We start from the raw sequence: 26,773 nt of genomic DNA on the forward strand, positions 1-26,773 counted from the left end.
CGATGTCAGGCTTACCGGTCTATAATTCCCTGCTTTTTTTTTTTCCTCTACCACCTTTTTTGAACAGTGGGGTAACATTAGCTACCCTCCAATCCATGGGAACTGTTCCAGAGTCTCTAGAATTTTGGAAGATGATCAGCAATGCATCTACTATTTCTAGGGCCACTTCCTTAAGTACCCTAGGATGTAGATTATCAGGCCCTGGGGATTTATTGACCTTCAATCCTGTCAATTTCCCTAACACCATTTCCCTACAAATACTGATTTCATTCAGTCTCTCCCACTCATTAGATCCTATGTTCCCTGACATCTCTGGGAGGTTATTTCTGTCCTCCTTTGTGAAGACAGAACCAAAGTATGTATTGGTAGGCCATTTCTTTGTTTCCCATTATAAATTCCCCTGATTCTGACTGCAAGGGACCTACGCTTGACTTCACCAATCTTTTTCTCTTCACATATCTATAGAAGCTTTTACAGTCAGTTTTTATGTTCCCTGAAAGCTTACACTCATACTCTATTTTCCCCCTCTTAATGAATTCCTTTGGTTCCTAAACTGCTCCCAATCCTCAGGTTTGCTGCTTTTTCTGGCCAATTTATGTGTCTTCTCCTTGGATCTTATGCTATCCCTAATTTCCCTTGTTAGCCAATGTTGAGTTTGCTTTTTTGTTTTATTTTTATGCCGTCTGGGGGGAAAAAAGGCGCATTACCACCCAGGCAATCTGATTGCAGGGATTTGTGCAAGACATTTTCTCATTGTTATAGGTGATCAAACTGAAGAATACATTACACAATGACTAAGCGTATTGGAAATGACCAACAATAAGCGATGAAGAGACCGACAAACTGGATAGATTTATGTTTTCTCCCTCACTCCATTACGGGGATTGCTCATACTTGAAACAGGACTTTGAGACAGGCAAACATGGCTGCCTCTGTTGCTTCTAAGGCTGTGGAACTACAATAAGAAAGATGGTCCATTTTCTGTTGCAGATCGACATGAATATTCAAATTGTATCTGCATTTCCCATCCGACTGAGGCCCAGAATTATCAAAATAGCAGATCTAAAATGGTACAGGTATTTTAAGAAACCTAAGAAGTTTGTCTTTGTGCTGCATTCTTCTGAACAAAGGCAGTCTGCCTTCCCCCACCAAGCTTACAGCCAACTGTGAGTCCAGAACATGGGCTATTGGATTGCTCTGATCTGAACAATCTCCAGAATGGTTGGGGTACCTGCTCCTGGACACCAGTAATCCTAATGAATAAATGATTCAAGTCTCTTCTGTTTAGGTAGGCTTTTTCCTCTTCCCCTTTCGCTGGGAACAACTGAGCATCCAGGAGGTCAGGTTTCAGTTTTGGATGTTAAAACAAATTCTGGACACTGCTATAAAAAATATTATCTACCTTTTTAAGACTACTTGCCTAACCAGGATAATGCAGAAAATCTATTGAATGTCTTTGAGCAGCAGAAGCAGGCTGCAGTATTAAAGCAGGAAGCATTGGTGAAAACTCAACTCAGTGGCTAAGTCCATGTTTTATGATTTTTTTTATTTGCTGTATATTATGGCCTTGTCCTAGCTTTCTACAATGCCTTGACTTGCAGCAGCCACTGATCCCGTGACTGTTTGATGGGAAAAATGTTTTTGTTGTTCATCTGGTTCTATGGACAGAAATTGGGCAGAGTATTTGTGCTCAGTCAGACTTGATACTCTTTCTTATCTAGTTCCTCTGTGGACTATGTTCAAGTGCAGATCTCTGGTTGTGGTCTCCTGGCAGCAATCCCTCAAGGGTTCCTCCTTCAAACATCTTCCCCTCAAATCATGGTAGAAAGGGATGTGTCTGTCAGGCTGGGAGGCAAACTTGTTCATTTCCAAGCCAAATGGGTACAATGGAAGTGCACATTTGAACAATGCATATAGTTCGTCAGGCAGTGAAATTGCTGTTAGCATTTTCTGTTTATCCAGGGAAATGCAGTTTGTAGACAAACAGTACCTCAGTAGTCAGTCACATTCGGAAGGAGGAGCATCATTCTCATGTACTATGATTGGACACAATACTGGTGAAGGGACATACTGTACCTGCCTCTTTGCCTGCCAGGAGTTGATACCATGAGGGCAATTTTATTGGACACCAGAGAATCCTCCGTTCCCTCAATTTTTTGCTCCAGTCAAAATGTGTGAGAGACACTATATTCAGAGAATGAAGCTTCTTCAGTGTCAGTAATTTTAATAAATTTCTGTCTGAATCCACATCTCTGGTCTCCCTTGGAAATAATTTGAACTATTCAAATGCCTTCAAGTATTAAATAAAATACTTCCATGAAACATTTCTCTCAAACTTCTGCTGGTCTTGGGCAACAAATTCTGCGAACTGAACTTAGTTCCAATTATTTTCCTATACAGAAATAAAACAAAGATTGGATCTGATGCAATGATGATGTGCCAATTCAAGAATGTTTAATGGAGCAAATGTTAAGTATAAGCTGAAGCCCATATGCTTTTAATTTGTTGACCACTTGAATTCTATCACTACTTTGTATTTGCACCAAGAAAGCAAAGTTTTGTTATCCTTAAAACAGAAAAATGTTTGCAAATTTTCAGTGATCAGCTAAGTATACTTGTAGCCTGATGAGCCCAATTAGTTTACTGTCAAGTGCGTTACTTACTTTGGCGTTCTGCTTGTATTGGAATTGTGTATACTCCAATTGCCCTTCGTGGAGGGCCTGCCCAGTTCCAATTTGGGTAGTCTTGAAGTGTGCATTTTACAGTGTCTTAAAATGTAGCTGTTGAGCATTTGTTCAGGATGGTGAACTTGGCTTAACTCGGTAGTTACTTTTTTGATCAGGGATAATCATTACTTACTGGAAGTATTTGGCCATCTGTAAGAGGTGAGATTGCCCATCCTGGCATTGGATTTAGGCTCTTGTGTTGGTCAATAAAGCAGTTGAATATACAGACAAGTTGCCTAACATTGGCTTCAACTGATAATACAGTATTGTTACTTGTATACCTTTTTTTCTTGTAATATTAGATCAACCAGGACTTCACATTATTGCTAAATTACTTCTTGCTGCAGTTTAAATGTGCTGGTGTTGCATCTGTTTTGGAATAAAGCCAAAGCCAGTGTGTTTTTTTTTAAGATTCACTTTTCTCTCACCTTTAACTCTGTTATATGGCTGTCTGCTATTGTAGACACTTAATTTCTTAGTAACTCAAGCACTTCATTTAAGGATTTAGCAAAATCTGGGTGATCTAAATGAAATGGCAATGCTTTGGACTGTCCTGAGAGTCTGTGACCTGACATTGTTCAACAGACAAAATTAAATTGAACCAGAGACTTTCTGTCATCATGTGGTTCTTTTCAACACAGATCTGCTAAGAGCCTTGGCTATCTAAATATTCCTATTAAACATTAACTCATCACTTTTAACTCTTTTCACCAAATTTGATGGGACTACTTTACTCCCAGTGACTGACTAAATTTCAAAAGTACTTCATTGGCTGTAAAGCGCTTGGGACATCCTGAGGATGTGAAAGCTGCTATATAAATGCAAGTTTTTCATATTATTTTAATGCAACTTGCGCCATGACCTCCTAGTCCTGGTAAAAAAAAAATACATGATTTTTTACTGGCCTGAGTTGAACTGGAAGAATTGAGCCTTGTGTATGTTTAATGCACCTACAGAGCAATTCAGCAAGGAGAGCTGGATAGCACTCTTGTGCCCAGAGCTTCTTGTAACATGTCCAACCTCTTGACTCAGAAGCTCAGGAGTCCTACCAAACATTTTTCAGATGTCCAGTGGGACATTTGGGTGTCTACTGTTCATGAACAGTGTACAAACATCTTTATTTGTGCAGTTGCACAATGAAGGACTCTACTCTGAGGACATTTGTTCACTCACATTAATGCCTCAAGAAAGAGTCCTGGAACGCACAAGCTCTGGTGCATCAAGTAAATGGAGGTTGCAATGCATCTTCAACAAAGTGGGCAGAAAGTAAAGTTTGCCCAACAAATGGTTTTGAATACATTTTCTGGTCATTAGCACTAGACTGCTTTAAGCCCCAATGATGTAAGAAAGTCTTACAGTATTCAAATGTTCAGCAACATGTGATTAACAAATCTCAGAATCTGTTAAGTGTGTTTTAAATGTTTTTTAATGTAGTAAAATTACTGTCGTTAGTAATTTTACTATCAGTTTTCTGAAATACAAGATCTATTTCTTTGGGCACTGTTTTTGAATTAGTCTTGTGAATTTTTTTCTGCATTTGTCAGAAAAATATGAAAGAGCTCAATTGAATTTTTGCAGAATATACTCAGAAGGGTTCCTTTTCTTGTATATAACAAATGAAAAGATGACCTTCCGGGAAGAAAAATCTGCAAAATATCATTGTTAATGAAATCTTTCAGTTTTATGTCCCAACAGAAGCAATCCCGCTAACTTTTTTTCTGTTCAATTTCCTCGATGGTTCATCCCAAACTTCATATGACAGAATGAGGAAACATATAAAAATGGTAAGTATTGCAAGATTCTTTAAGGATCTTGTTATCATCTTTACAGACGCTATAGAAAGTCTGATGCTTCTAAATTTCATGTAAACTGAATGATGCACTGACTCAAACAAGTTTACTTTCCGTTGTAAACGTGGGGTTTACCTTGTAAAATAATTTGTGGCCAAAGGGAATAACTGAAGATTGTGTTTCAGTTTGCATCTAAGCCACAAGATGGGCTTTGAGCTTGGTTTCTTTACGCCTCATCCCAGGCTTAAGCCATTTTGGCAAAAGGAACTGCTCTGTGCATTGGTACCAACTTCCAAAGTTGTAGGATTGGTGTTTGCACAAATAGGCACATGTAGGTGGGATGAATGGGTCACAACAACTTCTTTTTTGTCATGCAGTTCATTATGACTGTAAAGCTTTGAGCATCTTTACTTTGTTCGCCAATTGTTCAGACTACTTGGAACAAACCTTGGAAAATTGAATTTAAACTATAGTCACTTTTTACAAAACCACAGCAAAGGAATTTACAAGAAAGTATGCTGGTTTTGGGACAGATACTAGAAACTATTTGTCTTCCCTTTTCCCCTGCACCCCCCCCCCCCCCCCCACCCCTTCATCTTTTTCTTCAATCTTTATCAATTTTTTTTGTCCAGTTTGCTCTCTGCTCACTTTTAATTTCACCAGTTATTTTAGTTTTTGTTTTCCATCAGAATTTTTCTTTTTCCATTTTCAATTTCGGAGCACTTTTGGGGAGGGGAAAGAGGTTTAGAAGTCATCTGATATTTTTTGTTGTCTGGTTCTGCTCAATATGTTGTTGGGTCAGAGTGTAACATTTGAATGCTGCTGGTGTAAATGATACAGCAGGATCTGGTTTGAAAAACCGTTACTGCTAACAGGTGTTACTATTGCACACTTGTTTTAAAATGCACCACTGCTATCACAGCTTCTGTGAATGTGGAACGAGGGACTGAGATTAATCATTTCCCCTCTGGACCTGATGTCTAACTTGGAGTCCATGGAGTTCCACTTCAAAAGTGATGTGCTCAATTCTCAGCCTGTCACCAAAAGTGATGAAGATTGCTGTGACATACTTGACCCACATTGCTTAAATATTACATGTTGATGTGATATGGCTCAGGGCTTGAAATTAACTACCCCAGTAGCAAATATTAGAAATCCATTTGAGTCTGGGGCAGATGGCAAGAATTTGCAGTGTCTATGCCAGTGCCACTTTTGCTGATGATGCCTTCTGTTGGGAAAACACTACATATCCCAAGGCACACAGGAGCATGGGCAGGGACAGTGCCCTATTCACAATAAAGTGGCCCACTCACAACATTTTGGAGTACCATGAGTGGTAAAGTTCTGCAATAATTGTCTTGCTGTCAAAATGTTGGCTGAAAGTGCTCATGTCTTGCTACTGGTTTATAGACAAGTGTCAAAAGTTTGCTACTGGGTTTAAAAAAAAATCTTGTCATGTTTCAACTGCTAGTAATAAAGGAACTGCATCTGAAACAAAGTGAAATCTTTTGAGTGCCCAATTCCTTGTGTTGAATGCTCCATTGTTCTGACAACCCCAGTTTTGAACCATTCAAAGCAATGACTTGAGCTTGTTTGTTTAAATATGACAACAGACAACAATGAAGTCCGGGGCTTTTCACATCAAGTACTCCCCATCAGTGCAAGCATTGCAGCACCGCAGTGTTAGACATTGGAGTCATTTTTTGTATACTTTTGCTGGTGGATGCACACTTGAAATATTTTGGTCACTAGTATTCAACGCATGTAAATATAGCATAGTAAATCAAAATCCTGGGACAACATTGCAGCAGCACAATTTTCTGCAAAGTATTCAGACTAGAAGTTCATAGTTGACCAGTCTTGCCGTGCATACTTTCAGCAGGATTGCTATCTGCTTTAAGACTGTACACAGTTCTGTTTGAGTTGGGAATTTGACTAGAACTTTTTTGGAGCATCAGCAAAAGCATTAATCAAGGCACTGCTGATGGTTCAGTGGGTTTGAGTAGCTGAACCATACAGATGGATAAGACCCCAGGTTTGATGCTGAGTCTCTGCTGAGCTAGTGGATCTCAGTCAGGAAGACTGCAGGAATACCATTGTTGACCTCTGTGCCCTGGGGTTACAGAGTGTAAATCCACCAAGACTCCTTCCCTGGTGGCCATCCAGTGGCCCCCCTGCCCCAACCCCTTGCTAAAAATAATCGTGTAGATGTCTGGCAAGAACAGGATTGGGTTCAGCTGTGATACCTTCTGTGGTCGAGTAACCTGCTGACGCCCGTGATGGATCGGATGTGAAAGATCACTGGGTGAAGTACCAAAGGATACCTGTGGACTCCAGTAGGGACACCATATCTTCAGAGAAGGAAATTGAGAGAAATAATAGCACTTGGAATAAGCCTCTTGGGTGAGCTAATAATATGCTCTCACACGTTCCAAAGTCTGATGCATGCTTATGTTCAAGCAATATGATGGAAGCTGTATTCAAGCAAACTAAATTGACGTAGATACTGTAAACTTTTTTTTTTAATTGCAAATTCCAGACGAGTCAATTTGCATCTTCTGTATAAATGCATTTTTTTAATAGGTAACAAATGTTTAATCTAACCTTAAAGGTTTTAATGCTATGATGATTTGTTTTTCTGTAAATACATAAATGTATCCCAGTCAAAGATGAGAAGGCAGCACGGTGGCATAGTGGTTAGCACTGTTGCCTCACAGCGCCAGGGACCCGGGTTCGAATCCGGCCTCGGGTGACTGTGTGGAGTTTGCACATTCTCCCCGTGTTTGCATGGGTTTCCTCCGGGTGCTCCGGTTTCCTCCCACAGTCCAAAGATGTGTGGGTTAGGTTGATTGGCTATGATAAATTGACCCTTAGTGTTAGGGGGATTAAATACGTGGGGTTACGGGGATCGGGTGGGATATGTGTCGGTGCAGGCTCGATGGGCCGAAATGGTCTCTATCTGCACTGTGAGGTTTCTGTAAAAAAAAAAAAAAAAGCAGCTGAATGTGATATTATGAATGAATCTCCTGTAATGGATGGCAGACCAGTTTTTGCTGCTTGATTCTGCATGTCAAAGAAGCAAAATATTTCTTTTCTCTTTTTCCTCAATTCACCAAGTCATGGTGAGGTATGATTCTACGGCTGCCAGAAATCCTGCAGTATCTCACTGAAGTGACCATTCTTGTGAGCCTAAATAGTGAGCTACTGATTGCGGGCAGCATCACAGCTGAAAATAATTTGGGGGCGGTTAAGAGAAGACACTTCAATTTTTACAACTCCAGCTTAAAATTATAATGGGATGTTGGCAGCCAACAGAGGTTAAATTGCTGTTTCTGTCACGTTAATGCCCAAGTACACCATCTGATTTGGTTCTTTGTACAGTAAAAACCAGCAAAGTGTGGCATAAACCAGCATCATGTAGGTTTTGCAGCCACCTTGGTCTGTTAGCATGGTAAAGCTGCATATATGACTTGGAATTACTGACATACTTGACCCCATGCTTCTCAGCTAGTCCATTCCCCCAGGGTGGAGGAGTACCTTCCTTAGAATGAGCTGCCTCCATTCAATGTTTCCTAAAATAAGGCCAGCCATTGGGGACTAAGTCATTGTCATGAGCAGCAGCTTCACTTGTTGCCTTAGCTCCTGGTCCCCCTCTTTCTTCTTTCCCCTGCTGCCCCCCCCCCCTTCATTAAAACACAAGCATTGACTTAATAAATGTTTAATTCCTCAGTACAAGTGTACTTGTGCTCTCAACCCAATTATTACCTACATAAAGGGGATCCATCCTTCTAATAGGTATACAGTACTTATGGTGATTACTGAATACTGCCATAACCTCCCAGTGGGTCGTGGGCAGTGAATGGGTAGAACCATTCAAGGGCCATTCATAAGGACCCAGTGTCTGACATACTTCTGACTAATCGTCAGCATCCTGGGGAACCAAAATAAAGACAGACAAACATATAAAGAAGTTGTATTTGCATATCATGTCTTCGAGATGCTATATAACCAAAGGATTGCTTTTGCACTACAGTAAGTTATGTAGGCAGCCAGTTGTGAACACCAAGGTCCCACAAGCAGCAAATAAAATTCATATCCCATTAATCTGCTTTCTGTAGCGATGATGGTTGAGCTAGTAATGGTGGCCATGTCTGGACACTGGAAGAGCTAGGTGTTGCTCATCAAATGGGTGCCAGAAGATTTATTATTTCCACTTGAACAAGCAGATGGAACCTCAATTTAATGTCTCATCTGAAAAAATGACACCTTTGACAAGCTTGCACATAAAACTAGCCCAAACAGCTCATCTTCATGGTTCAGAACTCTTAAGGATGCAACAGAAGCACTTCCTCTGACCAATGTATGAAATCCAGGGCTATTTGGTGGATTTGTGGCAAGAGTCAAGTACCCTAGAGTGATAAGTCAGCCTCTTGGGAGCCCCTTGCATGGGGGCCTCGAGTGGCATTGGACTTGAAGGTCTAGGTCATCAAGATGGCTGACCTCACAAGCTTCAACCTCACCGAAGGTAGATATCAATCATAAACGATGAGACAGACCTGGGACAATCTGTTACCTGGAAGCCAGGAATGTACTTGTATCCAGGAATTTACTCCTATGGATTGCAGAGAGGCAAGCAGCTAACTCTCCGCAACTGGTAAAACCAGTATTCTAAGCTGTGTTCGGGAGGATGGTGGCAATGCAATTGTACGTTTTATGATTCGTTGTGATCACCATGCTGCTCGTGAGGAGCTATTTGTACTTGCTGTCCACTAAGCAAAGGCTAAAATCCATGTTTGGCAGTTGTTTAATGTATTTAGATTGGGAGGGAGTGAGGTTAGCAAAGTTAATTTGGAGTTGAAGTGACTTGTAAGAATTTGTATCTGGTGAGAAAAGTTCAGAACTAAGTCGATGATTGAATCACTGGACCTAAGCCATCCTGAGCACTGCTGATGCGACCAACTAGTCTGGGTCACTTATGGATTTCTTGGAGGTAGACCAGGTCACTTCTGAATCCCAGGGAGGTAGACCTGACTTGACAGGGGTTTGGGGGAGGGAGGCTGCAATGCTTAATATTCAGCTCCAAGTAACCTTGCAAGCCAGTGTCACAATGGGTAGGCTGGTTCTAAATGGACAAGCTGAGGAGAGCTTGCCCATGTGCAACTTTAGTCGACTAAACTCCAGCAGTACCCTTGTTCACACTTGGGGTCCCTAAGACATCAACTTTGTCAACCTGCACCTATGCTTTCTGGTCTGTGTCCATCTGGGAGTGTGTGTGCACCCAGTATCAGGCAAATAGAAATGTAGATTTATCAGCAGCTTGGTTTAGAGATTTTAAAACATGGTGATGGGTTCTTCCGGTCTCATACTTTGATGACCGCAACCCCCCGCCCCACCGCAAAACCAAAGAGATAATAATTAGGAAAGGCTTCCTTCCTTGTTTGTTCCTGATATAGTCTACCTTAATTGCACTTTTCCCACATGGCTTCTGGAATTGGCCGTGGACTTTACCAGCACCTGCGCTGCTTTGAACTTTGACAGATCAGAAATCTTTTTCATGTCATAACAGACTCTACGTTTTAATATTTTAAACTTTGTGACCGCTTTAGTGGTTTCTGCCAACACTATTTTAGATTTAAATTCTCTACTGAATTGATGCCTTTAGTAAAAGAATTCGCTGACTGATATGCAGACTGCCATTTCAAAGCAATCAGTCACCTCATCTAGATGAACTTCTTAATGAGTGTTGCACATGAAGTTCACCCAGGTGTAAGAAATGAGTTGAGAAGATGGTGTGAATCATTTGGGGTTGCTGACCCACTAATAGATTATACTGTATTGTTAAAGCCTCGGAAATTTCTGTTCCATTGAACCCTATTTCACTTTTGGTCCAAGTTAGGATGTCAAAGCATTGAAGGGATGTAACTGTTGCCATGAATCAAGGCTCCTTTAATAGATTACTGCATTTGCAGGCAGCTGTCCAGCTGTGGCTGGAGCAACATTACTTTCTTGAATCTCTCACTGCACGCATTCCCTCCCCTTTCTGCGTTTGCCCCTGGAAAAATCATTCTCTTTCCTCGCCGCCGCCCCCCCCCCCCCCCCCCCCGCCGCCCCAGTCACTTACAATTGCACTTTAAAAACTCCCAACTGCTCAGCTATTCACCATGATACTTAGGCAGCTGTCAATCTGTTCAATCTCTCCCTCTCCTCCATCTTTGAGGTCCTTGTCGCCAGTAAAACCTTCACTCTGTCCCATCCTGGTCATTCACCTGGTATGGCTGCCATCTTCACTCCCTCAAATCCAAGGGGTGCAGACTTGAGTGTAACTGGGGCACATCACATCAAGCTCTCTGGCCTCAGTCTTCTCTGGATCATTCTGGAGAGCAAAGATAGCCTCTGCCTTTTCTCCATTAGCAACTGTATCCTTAAATCCATCTCTCTGGCACCTACCATTACCTCCAGCATAGAGTGCAAGGAGCTCATGCACAAAAAGGCTAATGGAATGTTGGTCTTTATCTCGAGGGGGTTGGATTTCAAAAGTGAGCAAGTGATGCTTCTGTTGTACTGAACCATGGTCAGATACCATCTGCAATACTGCTTTCTGTTTTTGGCACCGGACTTCAGGAAAGGGTCTACCAAGACGAATGCTGATTTCTCCTGTTTTGTTTCAATATAACCTTCAAGTTTCAGTGATCTGAACACATTCAAGACCAGTTGGCCCTTGTGTAGCATGTCTGTTGCATGTGCCAGGCTGGAAGTCTCAGCTATGTCTTTGTAGAAGAAACTCTTACTGGGAGAATAGTCCTACTGGACCTTAATGTATATTGAAGTTAGGCCAAGCAAAATCATTTTTACTGTTATAGGTGCACTGCACCTCTATTTTAAGTTGCATTATATCCCTCTTGGGATTTAGCATCTCCTGTGGAGAACCTTAGATGCAATGTTGAAGCACTTGGGTTTGAAAATGTTTTTTTTGGGTTGGGTCTGATTGCATGCAAATTCACTGGTTAGTTGATCAAATTTTATATTTAGTCTGGTTGAGTTCCTCAAATGTCTCCACCCTTCATGAACATGGTGGTGTTTGTCCATTTTGTCCAGCAATTTGTAATTTTCACCACCTTAGCTGTACCTGGTGCATTCTGATGTAATTCACTGGCCTAGAAATTGCCGTCAGCGGCGTACCTCCGGAGTATGCCTCCAACCTGTGAAACATTTATGAATTGCAGTCTCTGGTCTCCAGGTGTACGGCCCATGGATCCCAGGGATGCAGGCTGTTCGGAAGCGTCCCTGGTATCGTGGGCCCGGTCCTCCAGTGACAGGAGGATTCCATTGCAATCATTTACGATATGCAATGGAATCCCCAAATAATTATACAATTTACAGAATTCTAATAAATTTACTGAATTGCAGTTTTATTCCCAAGTCCCTTCATTACACCAACCTCAATAAAAAATGTAATTTTTTGATAAATAATATTAAACATCTTAATCTGGGCCAATATTTGCGTAAACTCATTTTAAGTGTATGTGCATCATTTTGGATTTTTAAAGGTTTTATTTAAGCCTTATATATGCCCTTACGCTGATGAAAGCAGGCCCTTTGCCTGCTTTTACCAGCTGTAAGAGTTGCATGGGCAATTGCAGAGCAGTTGTTGGGCAAATTGCCCAACTCTGCACCAGCAATACTCATTTTTCAGTTGGTTCGGATGATCTGTCAAGGCGTACATAAGAAATAGGAGCAGGAGCAGGAGTAGGCCAATCGGCACCTCGAGCCTGCTCCGCCATTCAATAAGATCATGGCTGATCTGATCCTAACCGCCAATCCACTATCACAGAACCATCTCCTGAATCTAACAGAATTAGACACACGAAATAGGAGCAGGATTAGGCTACGCGGCCCCTGGGCCCCCTCTGGTACCTTGACCGATTGCAAGTTCTGGATTTTGCACAAGCGCATGTGGAAATCCAGAACTTCCGGGGCCTTTCAAATGGAATATGATGGCGTATTCTGTATGCCATCGAAGACACTACAATTTCGGGGCCGTTGTATATGAAGTGATTTGAGACATTTCTGAGACGTGGTGCTTGAAATGTAAATTATGGACTTCGGCATCAACCTAGACCTGTCCCTAATCTAAATTAACGAGCATTATTATTTCAGCTGCCCCTCGTGATGCATCTCGTATTCAAGAACAATCTTTGAAACCCTACATACTAATTAACCCCTTATCTTTCGCCCAGGTGTATGCTTGTTGAGAAATCATAGAAACGTAGGAACAGGAGTCGGCCATTTAACCCCTCGAGCCTGTTCTGCCGTTCAGTGAGATCATGGCTGATCTGCGACCCAACTCCACATACTCGCCTTTGGCCCATATCCCTTCATACCTTTGGTTAACAAAAAGCTATCAGTCTCGGGTTTAAAATTAATAATTGAAGTAGCATCAATTGCTGTTTGCGGAAGAGTTTTCCAAACTTCTACCACCCTTTGTGTGTCGAAGTGTTTCCTAATTTCACACCTGAAATGTCTGGCTCTAATTTTTAGACTATGCCCCCTAGTCCTAGAATCCTAAATCATTATTTTAAGATAAGGAATGAAGTGGTACTGGGTCAGCATTACATTTATACAGTCCAAAAATACTTCAAAACAATAAAAAGGCCATTCAAAATATTGTTCTTTCCAGTGCCTCTGACTGAATATCTGTTAGACGTTACTTGAGAGAGAATTCCACAGTACCCCTCCTAGCTACCACATGTGGTATAAACCATGCAAAACTGGAAACCACAGGGCTATTCTTGTAACATTTCTTTCTCTGTTAAAGCGGGCCAAATTAATTGTTTTCAATGGTTAGGCAATTCAGCTACAATCAATTTCTAACACTTAAATAGTCTATTTGCTTTTGCCACTTGACAGTAATTGAAATCACATCTTGTCCCATTCTCGCATACCTGTCGGCACTTTTAAACCACATATAAATATAAATGCCGAACAAACAATCCGCACCTGTGAAGAGGAAGGGAAAGTTTAGGTTTTGGGTGTAGACCCTTCATAAGAGCTTAACCTGATGGCTCTTACAACAAAAGCAAAATACTGCAGATGCTGGAAATCTGAAATAAAAACAGAAAATGCTGCAAATACTGTGTATTTCCAGCATTTTCTGTTTTTATTTTAGCTCTTACAACAAAGCTGCTTTGATGGTTCAGCCATTTGGGATGTAATGCATTTGTCAGTAATCTGAGATACTTGCTTGCAGCTCACTATTCCTACATTTGGCATAAACAGGAGTTTGTATATAAAACGCTCATTGTCCTTGAGATAATTTAATTTAATTAGCACTTGGTTAAGCTTCTGCATTTTGACTAATTCAAATTTTAAACTACGAGGCTTGTAGATTGTGGTTCTGGTCTCAATCTGAAAATTGGAATAGTATAAAATAACTTGCTTTTTATATGAAAAGAAATACCCATGAAGTGACTTTGCTGGTACTTGTCTGGAATGCATAGTGAGTTATCGGCACATATAAAAAAAGAATGTTACAGGATAGAAACAGACCATTTGGCTCTTTCCACAGTTCCTGTACTATTTGCTCTATTGTGGCATCTGTCAAATCTCTTATTTAATCTCTAGGAGAACCTTCAGAATTTCCACCTGACTCTTTCTACCCCATATCCTCCACCTACTTCCAGAACATCACGTGTCTCCATCCCAACCTCGGCTTATCTGCTGCTGAAACCTTCATCTGTGGTTTACAACCACTCGACTGTTTCAGTGTTCTGTCCAGCCTCCCATTTTCCACCCTTCATGAACTTGAGCTCCTCCAAAACTCTGCTGTCCATATCCTAACCTGCAACAAGTACTGTTCACCCATTACCACTGTGTTCAATGGACTACATTGGCTCCTGGTCCACCAACACCTTGATTTTAAAATTATTATCCTCGTGTTCAAATCTCTCCGTGGCCTTGCCCCTCCTTATCTCTATGACTTCCTCCAAACTCCCAAGAATTCAGCGTTCCTCCAACTCTGACCTCACTCTCTCCGCCCCATTTTGGTGGCTGTGCTAAGCTCTGGAATTCCCTCCCTACACCACCTCCTTTACAATCCTCCTTAAAACCTGCTTCTTTAATCGAACTTTTAGTCACCCATCCTAATAACTCCTTCTTTACCTCGGTGTTAATTTTTGTCTGATTTAAGCTCCTGCAAAGCACTTTGGGACGTTTTCCTACGTTAAAGGTGCTACTTAAATGTAAGTTGTTGACCCTGAAATTACTCCAGTGGAAGTCGGGAATATCTATGGCATGACTTGAGTTTCTCAACTCGTTCTTTTCTACTTGTCTATTAGTTTTTTCATCCTCCATGCAACTGTTAAGCCATACAGCATATTCTGACACTTCACCGTTCAAAAAACACCTATCTGGGGATGCTCGAGTGATGTGGCTTTCTTTTCCTCTATTGGTAAGGACCTGGCTTCACTTTGCACCTTCCCAAGATTGAAAATTCAGTGGGTAGATTGTGGTCACAAGAACATCAAAATTAGGAGCAGGAGTGGGCTGTACAGTCCCTCTAGTGTGCTCCGCCATTCAGTAAGATCATGGCTGATCTTAGACCTCAACTCTCCTGCCCGTTCCCCATATCCCTCGAGTCCAAAAATCTGTATCTCAACCTTGAATATATCCAACGACTGGGCATCCACAGCCTTTTAGGCACTACAGGTAAAGGGAAAATTAAAATATGTAAAGCGATTAAACCAGGAGAAAGAAAGAAGAAACATGTGAGTAAAATATCAGAGCTGAAGGACAGGCTAGGGTGTGTGGCCCAAATCAGCATTCTTTATACAAACGCACGAAGTATAAGGAATAAATTGAATGAACTGCCGGCACAAATTCAAATTGGAAGGTATGACATGGTAGCCATCACTGAGACATGGCTGCAAGACAGTCAGGACTGGAAACTAACTACACCAGGTTATAAGGTCTACAGGACTGATAGGGAAAATGGCAGAGGGAGGAGTAGCTTTGGTGATCAAGAATGAAATCACTTCAATGATAGGATATAAAGAGAGATAAGCAGCCAGTGGAGACCTTATGGGTTGAATTAAGAAATTGGAAAGGATCTAAGAATGTAGTGGGAGTTGTGTATAGGCCCCCTGGTAGCTGCTCTGAAGTGCTCGATTGTATAAATGCAGAGATTGGACAAGCGTGTAGCAAAGGCAGAGTGGTTTTAATGGGGGATTTTAACTTTCATATAGATTGGGGAAAAGCAGACTAGCACCTGTCAGAAAGGTAGTGAATTTCTTGAGTGTGTCTGGGATAGTTTTATACAACAGTTTGTCCTAGATGCAACAAGGGGGCAAGCCATATTAGATTTAGTAATGAGCCAGATTTAGTTAACAGCCTAACTGCATAAACATTTATCCAATAGTGATCATAACATCGAGTTCAACATAGCGTTTGATGGGGAGAAACGCAAAACAGCTACTAAGATTCTAGATTTAGGTATGGCTGACTTCAACGGGATAAGGCAGAGACTGTCCACAATAAACTGGGCAAATCTGTTAATGGGTAAAATGAGTGGGAGATGTTTTTTCAATTTTTTTTAATACGATACAGAAACAGTTTATACCCCTGAGGGGCAACAGCTCTATTTGCTTAAAAAAAAAAAACAGCTATGGACAACTAAAGAGGTGTATGGGACAGCATAAAACTAAAGGAAAGGGCATACAAAAATTCAACAAAAAAAAAGCACAGATCCTGGCGAATGGGAAAGATACAAAGAACAGCAAAGGGTCACAAGACAGATAGTAAGAGCTACAAAAAGGGAGTATGAAAAGAAACTTGCAAGGGATATCAATCAATATGAAGAATTTTTAGTTACATTAGGAAAAAGAGGGTGGTCAGTAGCCATGTTGGCCCCTTAAACTGAATGTGGTGATATTGTCAATGAAAATGGGGAAATGGCAGACATGTTGAATAATTACTTTGCGTCAGTATTTATAGTAGAAGAGTATAGCTCGCCGGAAATCCCGAAGAAACGAATACTGAATCGGGGCAATGACGCAATAAAATTAACGTAAGCAAATTAACAGTAATAAAGAAAATAATGGCATTAAAGAGTGACAAATCCCCAGGGCCAGATGGTTTCCATCCCAGGGTTTTATAGGAAGTAGGTGAGCACATTGCAGATGCCCTAACTATAATCTTCCAAAGTTCTCTAGCTTCAAGAACCGTCCCTTTTAGATTGGAAAATTGCACATGTCACTCCGCATTTTAAGAATGGTGCGAGAGGGAAACCAGGGAATTCTAAACCAGTTAGCCTGACATCTGTTGTCGGGAAATTGCTAGAGTCTATAATTTAGGATAGGTTTACTGAACACCTCAAATTTTCAGTTGATCAGAGAGCCAGTATGGATTTGTGAAAGGTAGGTCATCCCTGATGAACCTGATTGAATTTTGTTTTAAGAGGTGACTAAAGTAGTGGACAGGGGAATGTCTATGGATGTTATTTATATGGACTTCCAGAAGGCATTTGATAAATTCCCACATAAGAGACTGTTATCTGAGGTAGAAAGAGAGACTTGGGGTCCAGGTACATAGAATATTAAAATGTCATGAACAGGTACAGAAAATAATCAAAGGCAAATGGAATGCTGGCCTTTATATCTAGAAGACGAGAGTACAAGCAGGTAGAAGTTATGCTGCAGCTGTACAAAACCCTAGTTACTCCACACCTGGAGTACTGAGCGTAGTTCTGGGCACCACACCTTAGGAAGGATATATTGGCCTTGGAGGGAGTGCGGCATAGGTTTACCAGAATGATCCCTGGACTCCAAGGGTTGTTACCAGGAGATATTACACAAATATTAGGGTTGTATTCTGTAGAATTTAGAAGGTTAAGGAGTGATCTGATCGAAGTTTTCAGGATATTAAGGGGAACAGATAGGGTCGATAGAAAGAAACTATTTACACTGGTTAGGGATTCTAGAACTAGAATTTTAATCTAGAAATAGTAGTTTAAAAATTAGAGCCAGACCTTCCAGGAGTGAAATTAGGAAACCCTTCTACAGGAAACTTTGGTTTATCCGGAGGTTAACTATCTGGAATGCTCGAGCCACCGGCAAAAATCAGGAGCCGTTTCGTTGTTTTTTTTTTCTTTTCGTTGCTTTTTTTTCACCAGTCAGGCTCTGCAAGGCCTCGCTGAAGCTGTTGCTAAGCTGCAGAGATGCTTGCAAGGTACGGCAGACTGTTTAGAAGCTGGGTTTGTTGCCAGATACGGAGCTCAAAATCTCCATATGTTTCAACATTAGCGTTAGTTTGTCCGGCAGTTTTGATGGGACGGCAACAGCTCGGTGCCGGATAGCACAAAGATTCCTGTACATACAAAGGGGTGTTAGCAGTTTGGAACTCTCTTCCGCAATGGTAGTTGATGCTAGATCAATTAATTTTAAATGAGATTGATAGCTTTTTGTTAACCAGAAGTATTAAGGGATATGGGCCAAAGGCAGGTATATGGAGTTAGATTGCAGATCAACCATGATCTCATTGAATGGTGGAACAGACTCAAGGGACTGAATAGCCTACTCATGTTTCTATGATTCACAACCCTCTGAGGGAAGAAATTGCCCCATATCATCTCAGTCTTAAAAGGCCGACCCCTTATCCTGAGACGATGCCCCCTAGTTCTAGACTCTCCAGCCAGGGGAAACCATCTCTCTGCATCTATCCTGTCGATCCCCCTCAGAATCTTGTGTATGTTTCAATGAGCTCACCTCATTCTTTTAAACTCCAGAGTATAGGCTCAATCTCTCCTTTGTAGGACAACCCTCTCATCCCAGGAATCAATCTAGTGAACCTTTGTTGCACCACATCTAAGGCAAGTATATCATTCCTTCGATAAGGAGACCAAAACTGTGCACAGTACTCCAGGTGTGTTCTTGCCACAGCCCTGTACAATTGTAGCAAAATGTTCTACTAATTATCGTCTGTCTTATTTTGGTATTCCATGTGTGTTTTGAGGGATTTATTTAAAGACTGGTTTTAACCTTTAATCATAATCACACTTAAGAATATTTGAAAGTTAAAGGACAATTGCTAACCTTTCTCTTGATCTACTGAGATCTTAGCACACTTGAGCATCTTAGTTAAAATATGTCTTGCCTGTGTGGCCCAATTTGATCTTCTCTACATTGAAGAGAGCCTGATACTGCAACCAAAATAGGAACATAAGTGTGTGACCAGTGCAACATGTTGAGATGTTTACCCATTTGGTCTAGAATAGATTTTGTTTTCATTTATATTGAGGGTGCTATGAAATTGACTTCAGTTCACCAAAGGGTTAATTCCCAGAGACACAGGTTATTGGGTGGTATTGTTTAGGACAAATTGGATAGAATGTCGGGTTTAAGCCATCTCAATTGTGTATGCTCACATACCACATTGTTCTGAGAGAATGAGTCATCAAACACATCTTGGAGATGTTTGCACAGTTTAATGTTAGATTGGTTTTCATTCAAAGATGCCCTGGAGGAGTCTTGTCTAAATAGAGAATGTAGTTGCCTTAACTTTCATACCAAGGTGATGGGAGGAGTGAGTTCTCATTCAAGGTGATAAGTTTGGCAGCTCAGCAAGCCAATCTTCAACACGTTGACATGATGGAGGGGTCAGAGTGCAGTATTGGAGTCTGACACAGTCCGAGTGAGACATGGAGGACTTGCTTTCTGTTAGTCACTGCAGAGACTGTTGACTTATAAAATAAGTTGGGCCTGTATGAAAGCAGTCACAGTTTCTTGTTTTGTTGGTACGAGGCGTGATGGGAAATTGGTTAAATTTTATTTCTATATTGTATGTAAAATAACTAATTTGTTTATTTACAGTTGGCCTAGCCAACTAGTGTTTCAATCTGCCTTTTGAAAGATAGATTGCTCATGGCAGCCCGTGCGAGATCACACTTTTCAGCACACACAATGGAGGGTCTAGTGTCACTTAGCTAGATATTGGGAAGCAATTGAATGCTCCAGTTTGTAGATGACGCATGATTCACTTGCAGGACTTGGTGACACTGGACCAGACAGAATACCTAGAACAGGCCCAAAAGTTGTAACCACTGGAAAGGACCATTGTGGGAAATCTGGTCAGCCCCAGAGCTCTAGCACAGAATGTACAGTTCACTAACCGTATTCCTCAATTGATTTTTCTCGCCAACTGTTTATCCAGCTCCCTCTTACAAATACTAAAGTTATTAGCCTCAATTGTAGCTGATTCTAAACATTCCCCAACTGCTATGTGAATTAATTAGATTTGTTCTAGGATAGAAGCTGCAAATGGTTGTCCAGAATTTAGATTTACTTTTTAATAGAATGTTTAGGTAGAATTAACCATTTGGATTTTTTTTGATCTAGGATTTGAGCATGCCATATGTCTTACCAAGTGCTTTTTCTTAATTTGATGTGGAGCAGCATTAAGAATAACCCAAGCATTTTTGTGTAGAGGATGGCATGGGTGAGAACATCAAATATGGTGGCACGGTGCACTGAACGTAACCCTGATTTTTTTTTTAAGACTATATTTTCAAGATGAAGTACAGTGGGAGAGTGAGATGACAAATATGCAACATTTTCCATCTATTGGTTGCACATCATTTTCAAATCTGGTTTGAATTTTTACCAACTTGGGGGTATTTTGACTGCTAGCAATGCTAAATTTAGTTGTGTATTGTTCCTCATTTTTGGATTCTGTTTCTCAGCTCCTGGACCAAAAGGACACTTCAAAAGCATGGGGGCCAAGGCCTCTAACTCTAACTCCTCTGGTATGTATTTTTCTATCCACTATTTCTTTTGTGTGAATTTGTCGTAAAACTGTTTGATCGCTGTTGCATCAGTCCAAATTCACTCCTATAGTTGTTCATCTAAGTTGTTGCCCATAATAATAGCAGGTTCTGATTAATCTGCATTCTTAATCTCATCTTCACTTTGCATCCTCACAAATACAGCATGTTTAAGGTTTTGGGGCACATAATGTGAAAATGTCAAGATTTTTCAGATAGATGGTGCTGTGTCATACAAAGCATTTGTGCCTATTCATTTTAACCCCGGCGAGAGAATTTTTGTTTCTTGTGAGAGAGGTCTTCTTGTCAAAGTTTGGGACAAAGTATTATGATTCCCTGATGGCCAGCCGCTTTGGATTTTGGGGGTTTTGTTTTGTTGTTCAGGTTTCCCAGTAACTTACGGTATTGACCTTTGTACTGGGCATTAAACCTCCAGAAAGTGTGGTATCATGGTCTTGCATCCCAGGTGGTAGATCACATATTGATAACACAAGAGGTTATTGCACAAAACTGGGCTCATGGGATTGGGGATAATATATTAGCATGGATTGAGGATTGGTTAATGGCCAGAAAACAAAATTGGAATAAATGGGTCTCCTTTGGGTTGGCAGGCTGTAACTGGTGGGGTATTGCAAGGATCAGTGCTTGGGCTCTGCTATTTACAATCTTATATCAATAACTTAGATGAGGGGAGTGAATTTGTAATGTAGCCAAGTTTGCTGACAATACAAAGTTATGTGGGAAAATAAGCTATGAGGAGGACAAAAAGAGGCTGCAAAGCGATATAGACAGGTTAAATGAGTGGGTAAGAATGTGGCAGATGGAATATAACATGGAGAAATGTGAAGTTATCCACTTTAGTAGGAAATAGAAAAACAAAATATTTTTTAATAAGGTGAGAAATTGGGAAATGCTGGTATTCAGAATGACCTGGGTGTCCTTGTACACACATCACCGGAAGTTAACATGCAGGTACAGCAAGCAATTAGGAAAGCAAATAGTACATTGGCCTTTATTACAAAGGGATTGGAGTATGAGTAAAGAAGTCTTAGTACAATTATATAGGGCCTTGGTGAGGCCACACTTGGAGTACTGTGTACAGTTTTGGTCTCCTTAACTAAGGAAGGATATACTTGCCTTGAGGGAATGCAATGAATGTTCATTAGACTGATTCCTGGGATATGGGGATTTTCCCATGAGGAGCGATTGAGTAGACTAGGCTTCTATTCCCTAGAGTTCAGAAGAATGAAAGGTGATCTCATTGAAACATATAAAATTCCTAAGGGGCTTGACAGGGTAGATGCTGGAAAGGACAGATGTTGGGTGGATGTCTACTCTGGCTGGGGAGTCTAGAACTAGAATAAGGGGTTGGCTTTGGACGATATCACCAATACACAGCAAGTGGATGAGGAAGACAAGGGGGGCCAAGGCTCGATCCTCGTGGGACTCCGGAGGTACAGAAAAAGAAAACCACCAGCTATGATTGGATAGGTAAGAGTGGAACCAAGCCAAGGCAGTCACACTGAGCTAGACAATGGAAGAGAGGTGTTTGAGAAGGCTGGCATGGTTCACCATGTTAAAGGCTGCAGAGTGGTTGAAGAGGACAAGAAGGGATTGTGCACTATGGTCAGTCACACAGAATGTCCTTCATGACTTTAGTTAAGGCTGTTTTTATGCTGTGGGAGGTGCATAACCCTGATTGGATAGATACAAACAGTATTGTCGGAGATATAGGCATGGATTTGGGAGGCGACAACTCATTTAAGGACTTTCAAGAGGAGAGATTGGTGATAAGGCAGTAGTTTCCAGGGACACAGTAAGGACGCAGTAGGTGAAGAGCGAGCACTGACGGCTGTTTTGAAAGGAAGTGGCGGGCACAGTGCCTTAGGAGGGGGGGATCCATTTATAATGTCAGCTATCACAGAAACCTGGTAGGGAAGTTGGGTGATCAGTTTAGTGGGAATGGGGTAAAAGGCACAGGAGGGTAGGTCTCAATGAGATGAGGTTTATTGAGGCATTGGGGAAGATGAGAGAAATGGGGGTTCAGAGCTAGACTAGAGAGGAGGCTAAAGGAAATTTGGCTTGGTGGGGGAGAAGTAGCTGGTCTTGATTTTTGATAAGTGAAAAAAGAAATCAGCAATTATCTTTGGTTTCCAGGATGATCCCGGAGTAGTGTGTGATTTTTGGCAGAGAGTGAAGCTCACTAGCACTTGATGTGGTCCAGCCAGATCTGGTGATGGATAGGTCAGCCAGTTGTGTGCCAGATATGTTTAAATCTGCACCCTTTGGATTTAAGGGAGTGAAGATGAGGGCCATACTGGGGGAACAACTGAGATGGACAATTTATAAAGGTTTCACTAGGAGAAGCATAATATGATCTGAAACAGCCCAAAATTGACAGTTGATGTTCTGTGATGGAATGAAGTCAATCTATAGATGACATGGAGTCATTTTGTTGCATTCACGAAGCTTTCTCTAGTTTCGGAGTCTTGTGGACAGGGAGTACCTCCAGGAGCTATCTGGGGTAGAGCAGCAGCTGATGCACTGGAGGAGTCAGAGGGCTGAAAAGAAGTGGATAGTTGACAGTGAGACAGCAAAGGTTGATGTTGGGCTCCAGCGGAGGTGCATAGTAACCTCGGGTTTTGTGATCAGTGGATCTGATGACCAGCAGAGAGACGATGGGGGTGACACCCAAGGACCAAGAACAGTGAATACCAGTGAGTGAGGGAAGGATGAAGGGTAAATCTACTGGACTCGGTGCAAAAGCAAGAGGGAGGTGAGGAGCACAAGATCAGAATTGAAGCAGGAGTTTGAGGATGTGGTACAATCCAGTCCAGCAAAGGGTGATGGAGGAGTGATGAGGGGAGCAGAGCAGAATCGGTGGTCACAAGAAGTAAGTGGCTAACAGCAAAGCAGAGATCATTCAAGAATGTGAGTGGCATCTGTTGCAGGAAGGGAACCAGTCTAGAGCTAGTTCAGAATAGAATGCAAAATGCCAGTGGAGGAGCAGAAACTGATGCTTACGGAAACAGTAGAATAGAGGCGGTCCAGCAGAAAATACAGTCTTCAAAAGCGTCGACGAAGTTGCTGATCACAGTAAGGAGCTCAGGAGAAAGTGGATTTCTGACCAGGACTCAATAAACAACCAGCGTAAAGCTAAGAATCCAGCAGTGCATCCAGAAGAACCGTAGTCCTGATGGTAAGAGGAGTGCAGGAAGTCAAATGTGAGCAGAGTCCCAGCTGTTGAAATGAGCACAGGTTAAAAACAAAGGGCAGTCTGGAACTGGAGTTTGGGAAGACAACGATGTTCTGTACAAATAGCTTGAGTTTATAAATTGAGCTGAAGTGTACCCACTATTGGGAGCAGGGGGTCTTGAGCAGCAGAGGAGAGGATACTGGTGGGGGGTGGGGGGGAGCTGGAAGCCATCTTCACCACTTTGAACATAAGAATTAGCAGCAGGAGTAGGCCATACAGCCTCTCAAGTCTGCTGCGCCACTCAAAAAAAAAAAAAAAAATCATGGCTAATCTTTGACCTCAACTCCACTTTCTCGCCGGATCCCCATATCCCTTACGAAAGGTTACATTTATGCGCAGAATGCTTCTACACAGCTTCCGGTAGTTTTCGGTTTGTTGGCAGCAGTCACTCTGAAACAGAAAATGCTGGAAACACTTAGCAGGTCAGGCAGCATCTGTAGAGAGAACAAAGCTGACCTTTCAGGTGTTGACCCTTTGTCCAAACAGTTTAAACAGTCTCTCCACCCAAAGCCTTAATTCCTCTGTTCTTTATACGGATACTACCTGACCTGTTTAATGTTTCCCGCATTTTCTGTTCTGGTATTAAATTTGCTTGTGTATATCTTGCCGGCCTTATTTGGGCATCTGTCTGTGGCTCACCTTCCAGCTGCACACTTTCACCATTTTAGATGGAGGTCCTTAAAGCGCTAGAAACTGTAGAACCCTATTCCGATACCTACAACATCCCTAATGACTGACTGAAATTTGCTTTAATCTGACTTGTAGCTCACTGTATATGAAGTGCTTTATGATGTTTCTAAAATAGACCATCAGCAGTTATATAAATGTAAATTGCTTTTTTAACACATTTGGAGATCAGTCCTGACAGCTGGTGGTGTGCCTTCTAATTTTATACTCTTCAGTTATGGTGCATGAAAGATGGGGATTTTTGTTTTATAAAGTTACCTACGTGGGTCATGTTCATTCTTAGAATGATATGCATCCTTGCCATTTCCATATTGCCACCCATCTACTCTGAAGGCTATCATTTTTGAGGGTTCATAAGTGGTTAGTTTTCATTTTAGCTTCAGGTCAAAACAAACTGGCACAATTGGACAAGTCCTGGAGCTTTATAGAACGTGGTAGTTGAAGACCACAGGTAGCAAGCATTGTGTATGTATGTGCTCAGCACATTATTCTTAGAATATTACAGTGCACAGGCCATTCAGCCCATCGTGCCTGTGCCGGCTCTTTGAAAGAGCTATCCAATTATTCCCACTCCTCTGCTCTTTTCCCATAGCCCAGCAATTTTCTCTCGAGTATTTATCCAATTCCCTTCAGAAAGTTACTGTTGAAACTGCTTCCACTACCCTTTCAGGCAGTGTATTCCAGAGCCTAACACCTTGCTGTGTTTAAAAACATTCTCCTCTCACCTCTGCCCCTTTTGCTTTTACTTTAAATCAGTGTCGTCTGGATACTGACTTTTTCAGCCAGTGGAACAGATTTCTTGTTTACTCTATCAAAGTCCTTCATGATTTTGAAAACCTCTATCTAATCTCCTTAACCTTCTCTGGACACAATACTCCAGCTGCGGCCTAACCAGTAGTTCAGAAAGGTTTAGCATAACTTCCCTGCTTTTGCGCACTCTGCCTCTATTTATAAAGCCAAGGATCCTGTATTTTTTAACAGCCTTATAAACTTGTCCTGCCAACTTCACAGGTACTTGTATGCACTTTTCACTTCACTACACACTTCTCTGTTAAATTTCATCTGCCATGTGTCTATCCATTTCATCAGTCAGCATGTCCTCCTTGAAGTCTGTCCTCCTCACTGTTCACTACTTTTGAGATGTGTATCATCTGCAAACTTGAAAATTATGCCCTGTATATCCAAGTCCAGGTCTTTAATATATATCGAAGAGCACTGGTCCCAATACCGACCCCTGGGGAACACCTGTATATCTCCCTGCAGTCTGAAAAACTGCTACACTGCTTTCTGTCTCTTAGCCAATTTTGTATCTATGCTGCCACTGCCCTTTAACCCCATGGGCTTCAATTTTGCTAACAAGTTTATTATGTGATACTTATCAAATGCCTTTTGAAAGTCCATATGCACATCAACTGCACTACCCTCATCAATCCTCCCCATTACTTCATCAAAGAACTCAATCAAGTAAGTCAGACACTACTTACCTTTTAACAGATCCTTGTTGCTTGTCATTGATTAACCCATGTTTTTCAAGTGACAATTCTGTCCTGGATTATTATCTCTAAAAGGTTTCCCCAAGCTGACTGGCCTGTAGTTACCAGATTTATCCCTCTCCCCTTTTTTGAACAGGGGTGTAATAGTTGCAGCCCTCCTGTCCTCTGGCACCACTCCGATATCTAAGGAGGATTGGAAGATTGTGGCCAAAGCCTCTGCTATTTCTACCCTTGCTTCCCTCAGCAACCTAGGATGCATCCCATTCCAGACCAGATGACTTCTACTTTGAGCGCTCCTATTTTTATCCTGTCCAATTTCTCTATGACCTCCACCTTTACTGTTACATTGGCAGCATTCTCTTCTTTAGTGAAGACAGATACAAAATACTTATTCAATACCTCAGCCACATCCTCTGCCTCCACAAAACATCTTTTTGGTCCATAATCGACCCCACCCTTCCTTTCACTATTTATAATTTTATGAAAGATTGCCCCAGAATCTGTGAAGCTAGGCAGTGGTTTTACCATGTGTGGAGGATGTGTATCATTTGCAGGATGAAGATGACCCACTCAGGTATGCAATCCTTCTTTCTTAAATTATTCACGATATATCTGCTTTCGTTTATTACAGTTCCTCTGGTGTATGAATATTTTATTTGAGCAAATGTTGTAGTAGTCCCACATCCTACCCTTGGAGCTGAATGCTGGTGCAATCGTTGGTGCACACCTCCTGAAACTCCATTTCAAATAATCATCACAAATTATAATTTATTCAAAAATGAATAGTACACTATTAGACAGTTTTAGCATTCTCTAGCTTTTGCATGGTAGCATCAGAAGCAATGTCTTTGGCAACAACAGTTGAACAACAAAATGTGTTGTGTTTTCTACAGTCTCATTCTAAGCACAAGAAAAGGCATTTCCCCCTCTTACTGATGCATGTCCGCACTTGGCCATTATAGGGAAGTGCATTTGACATCTCTAATTTTTGACTCCATTTCTTTGCTGTT

General features: G+C 41.4%; 1 protein-coding gene across 8 annotated transcripts in view; it reads left to right on the forward strand.

Moving 5' to 3' along the window:
* Positions 1 to 26,773, forward strand: part of LOC147117314 (uncharacterized) — a 117,000-nt gene that overhangs the window by 13,431 nt on the left and 76,796 nt on the right. For 6 of the 8 annotated variants that reach the window (XM_085988206.1, XM_085988205.1, XM_085988213.1 and 3 more), the window contains 2 exons: positions 4,489 to 4,510; positions 20,247 to 20,309. In XM_085988206.1, the coding sequence (XP_085844332.1) occupies positions 4,489 to 4,510; positions 20,247 to 20,309 (85 nt within the window). Of the gene's footprint in view, positions 1 to 4,488; positions 4,511 to 18,104; positions 20,154 to 20,246; positions 20,310 to 26,773 lie in introns of those variants that run through there. The other 2 variants (XM_085988212.1, XM_085988211.1) reach the window with 2 other exon arrangements.

Source organism: Somniosus microcephalus, chromosome 5 (assembly GCF_052327205.1).
Source record: "Somniosus microcephalus isolate GS21.2 chromosome 5, FLI_Smic_1.0, whole genome shotgun sequence".
NCBI classification, from domain to species: Eukaryota; Metazoa; Chordata; class Chondrichthyes; order Squaliformes; family Somniosidae; genus Somniosus; species Somniosus microcephalus.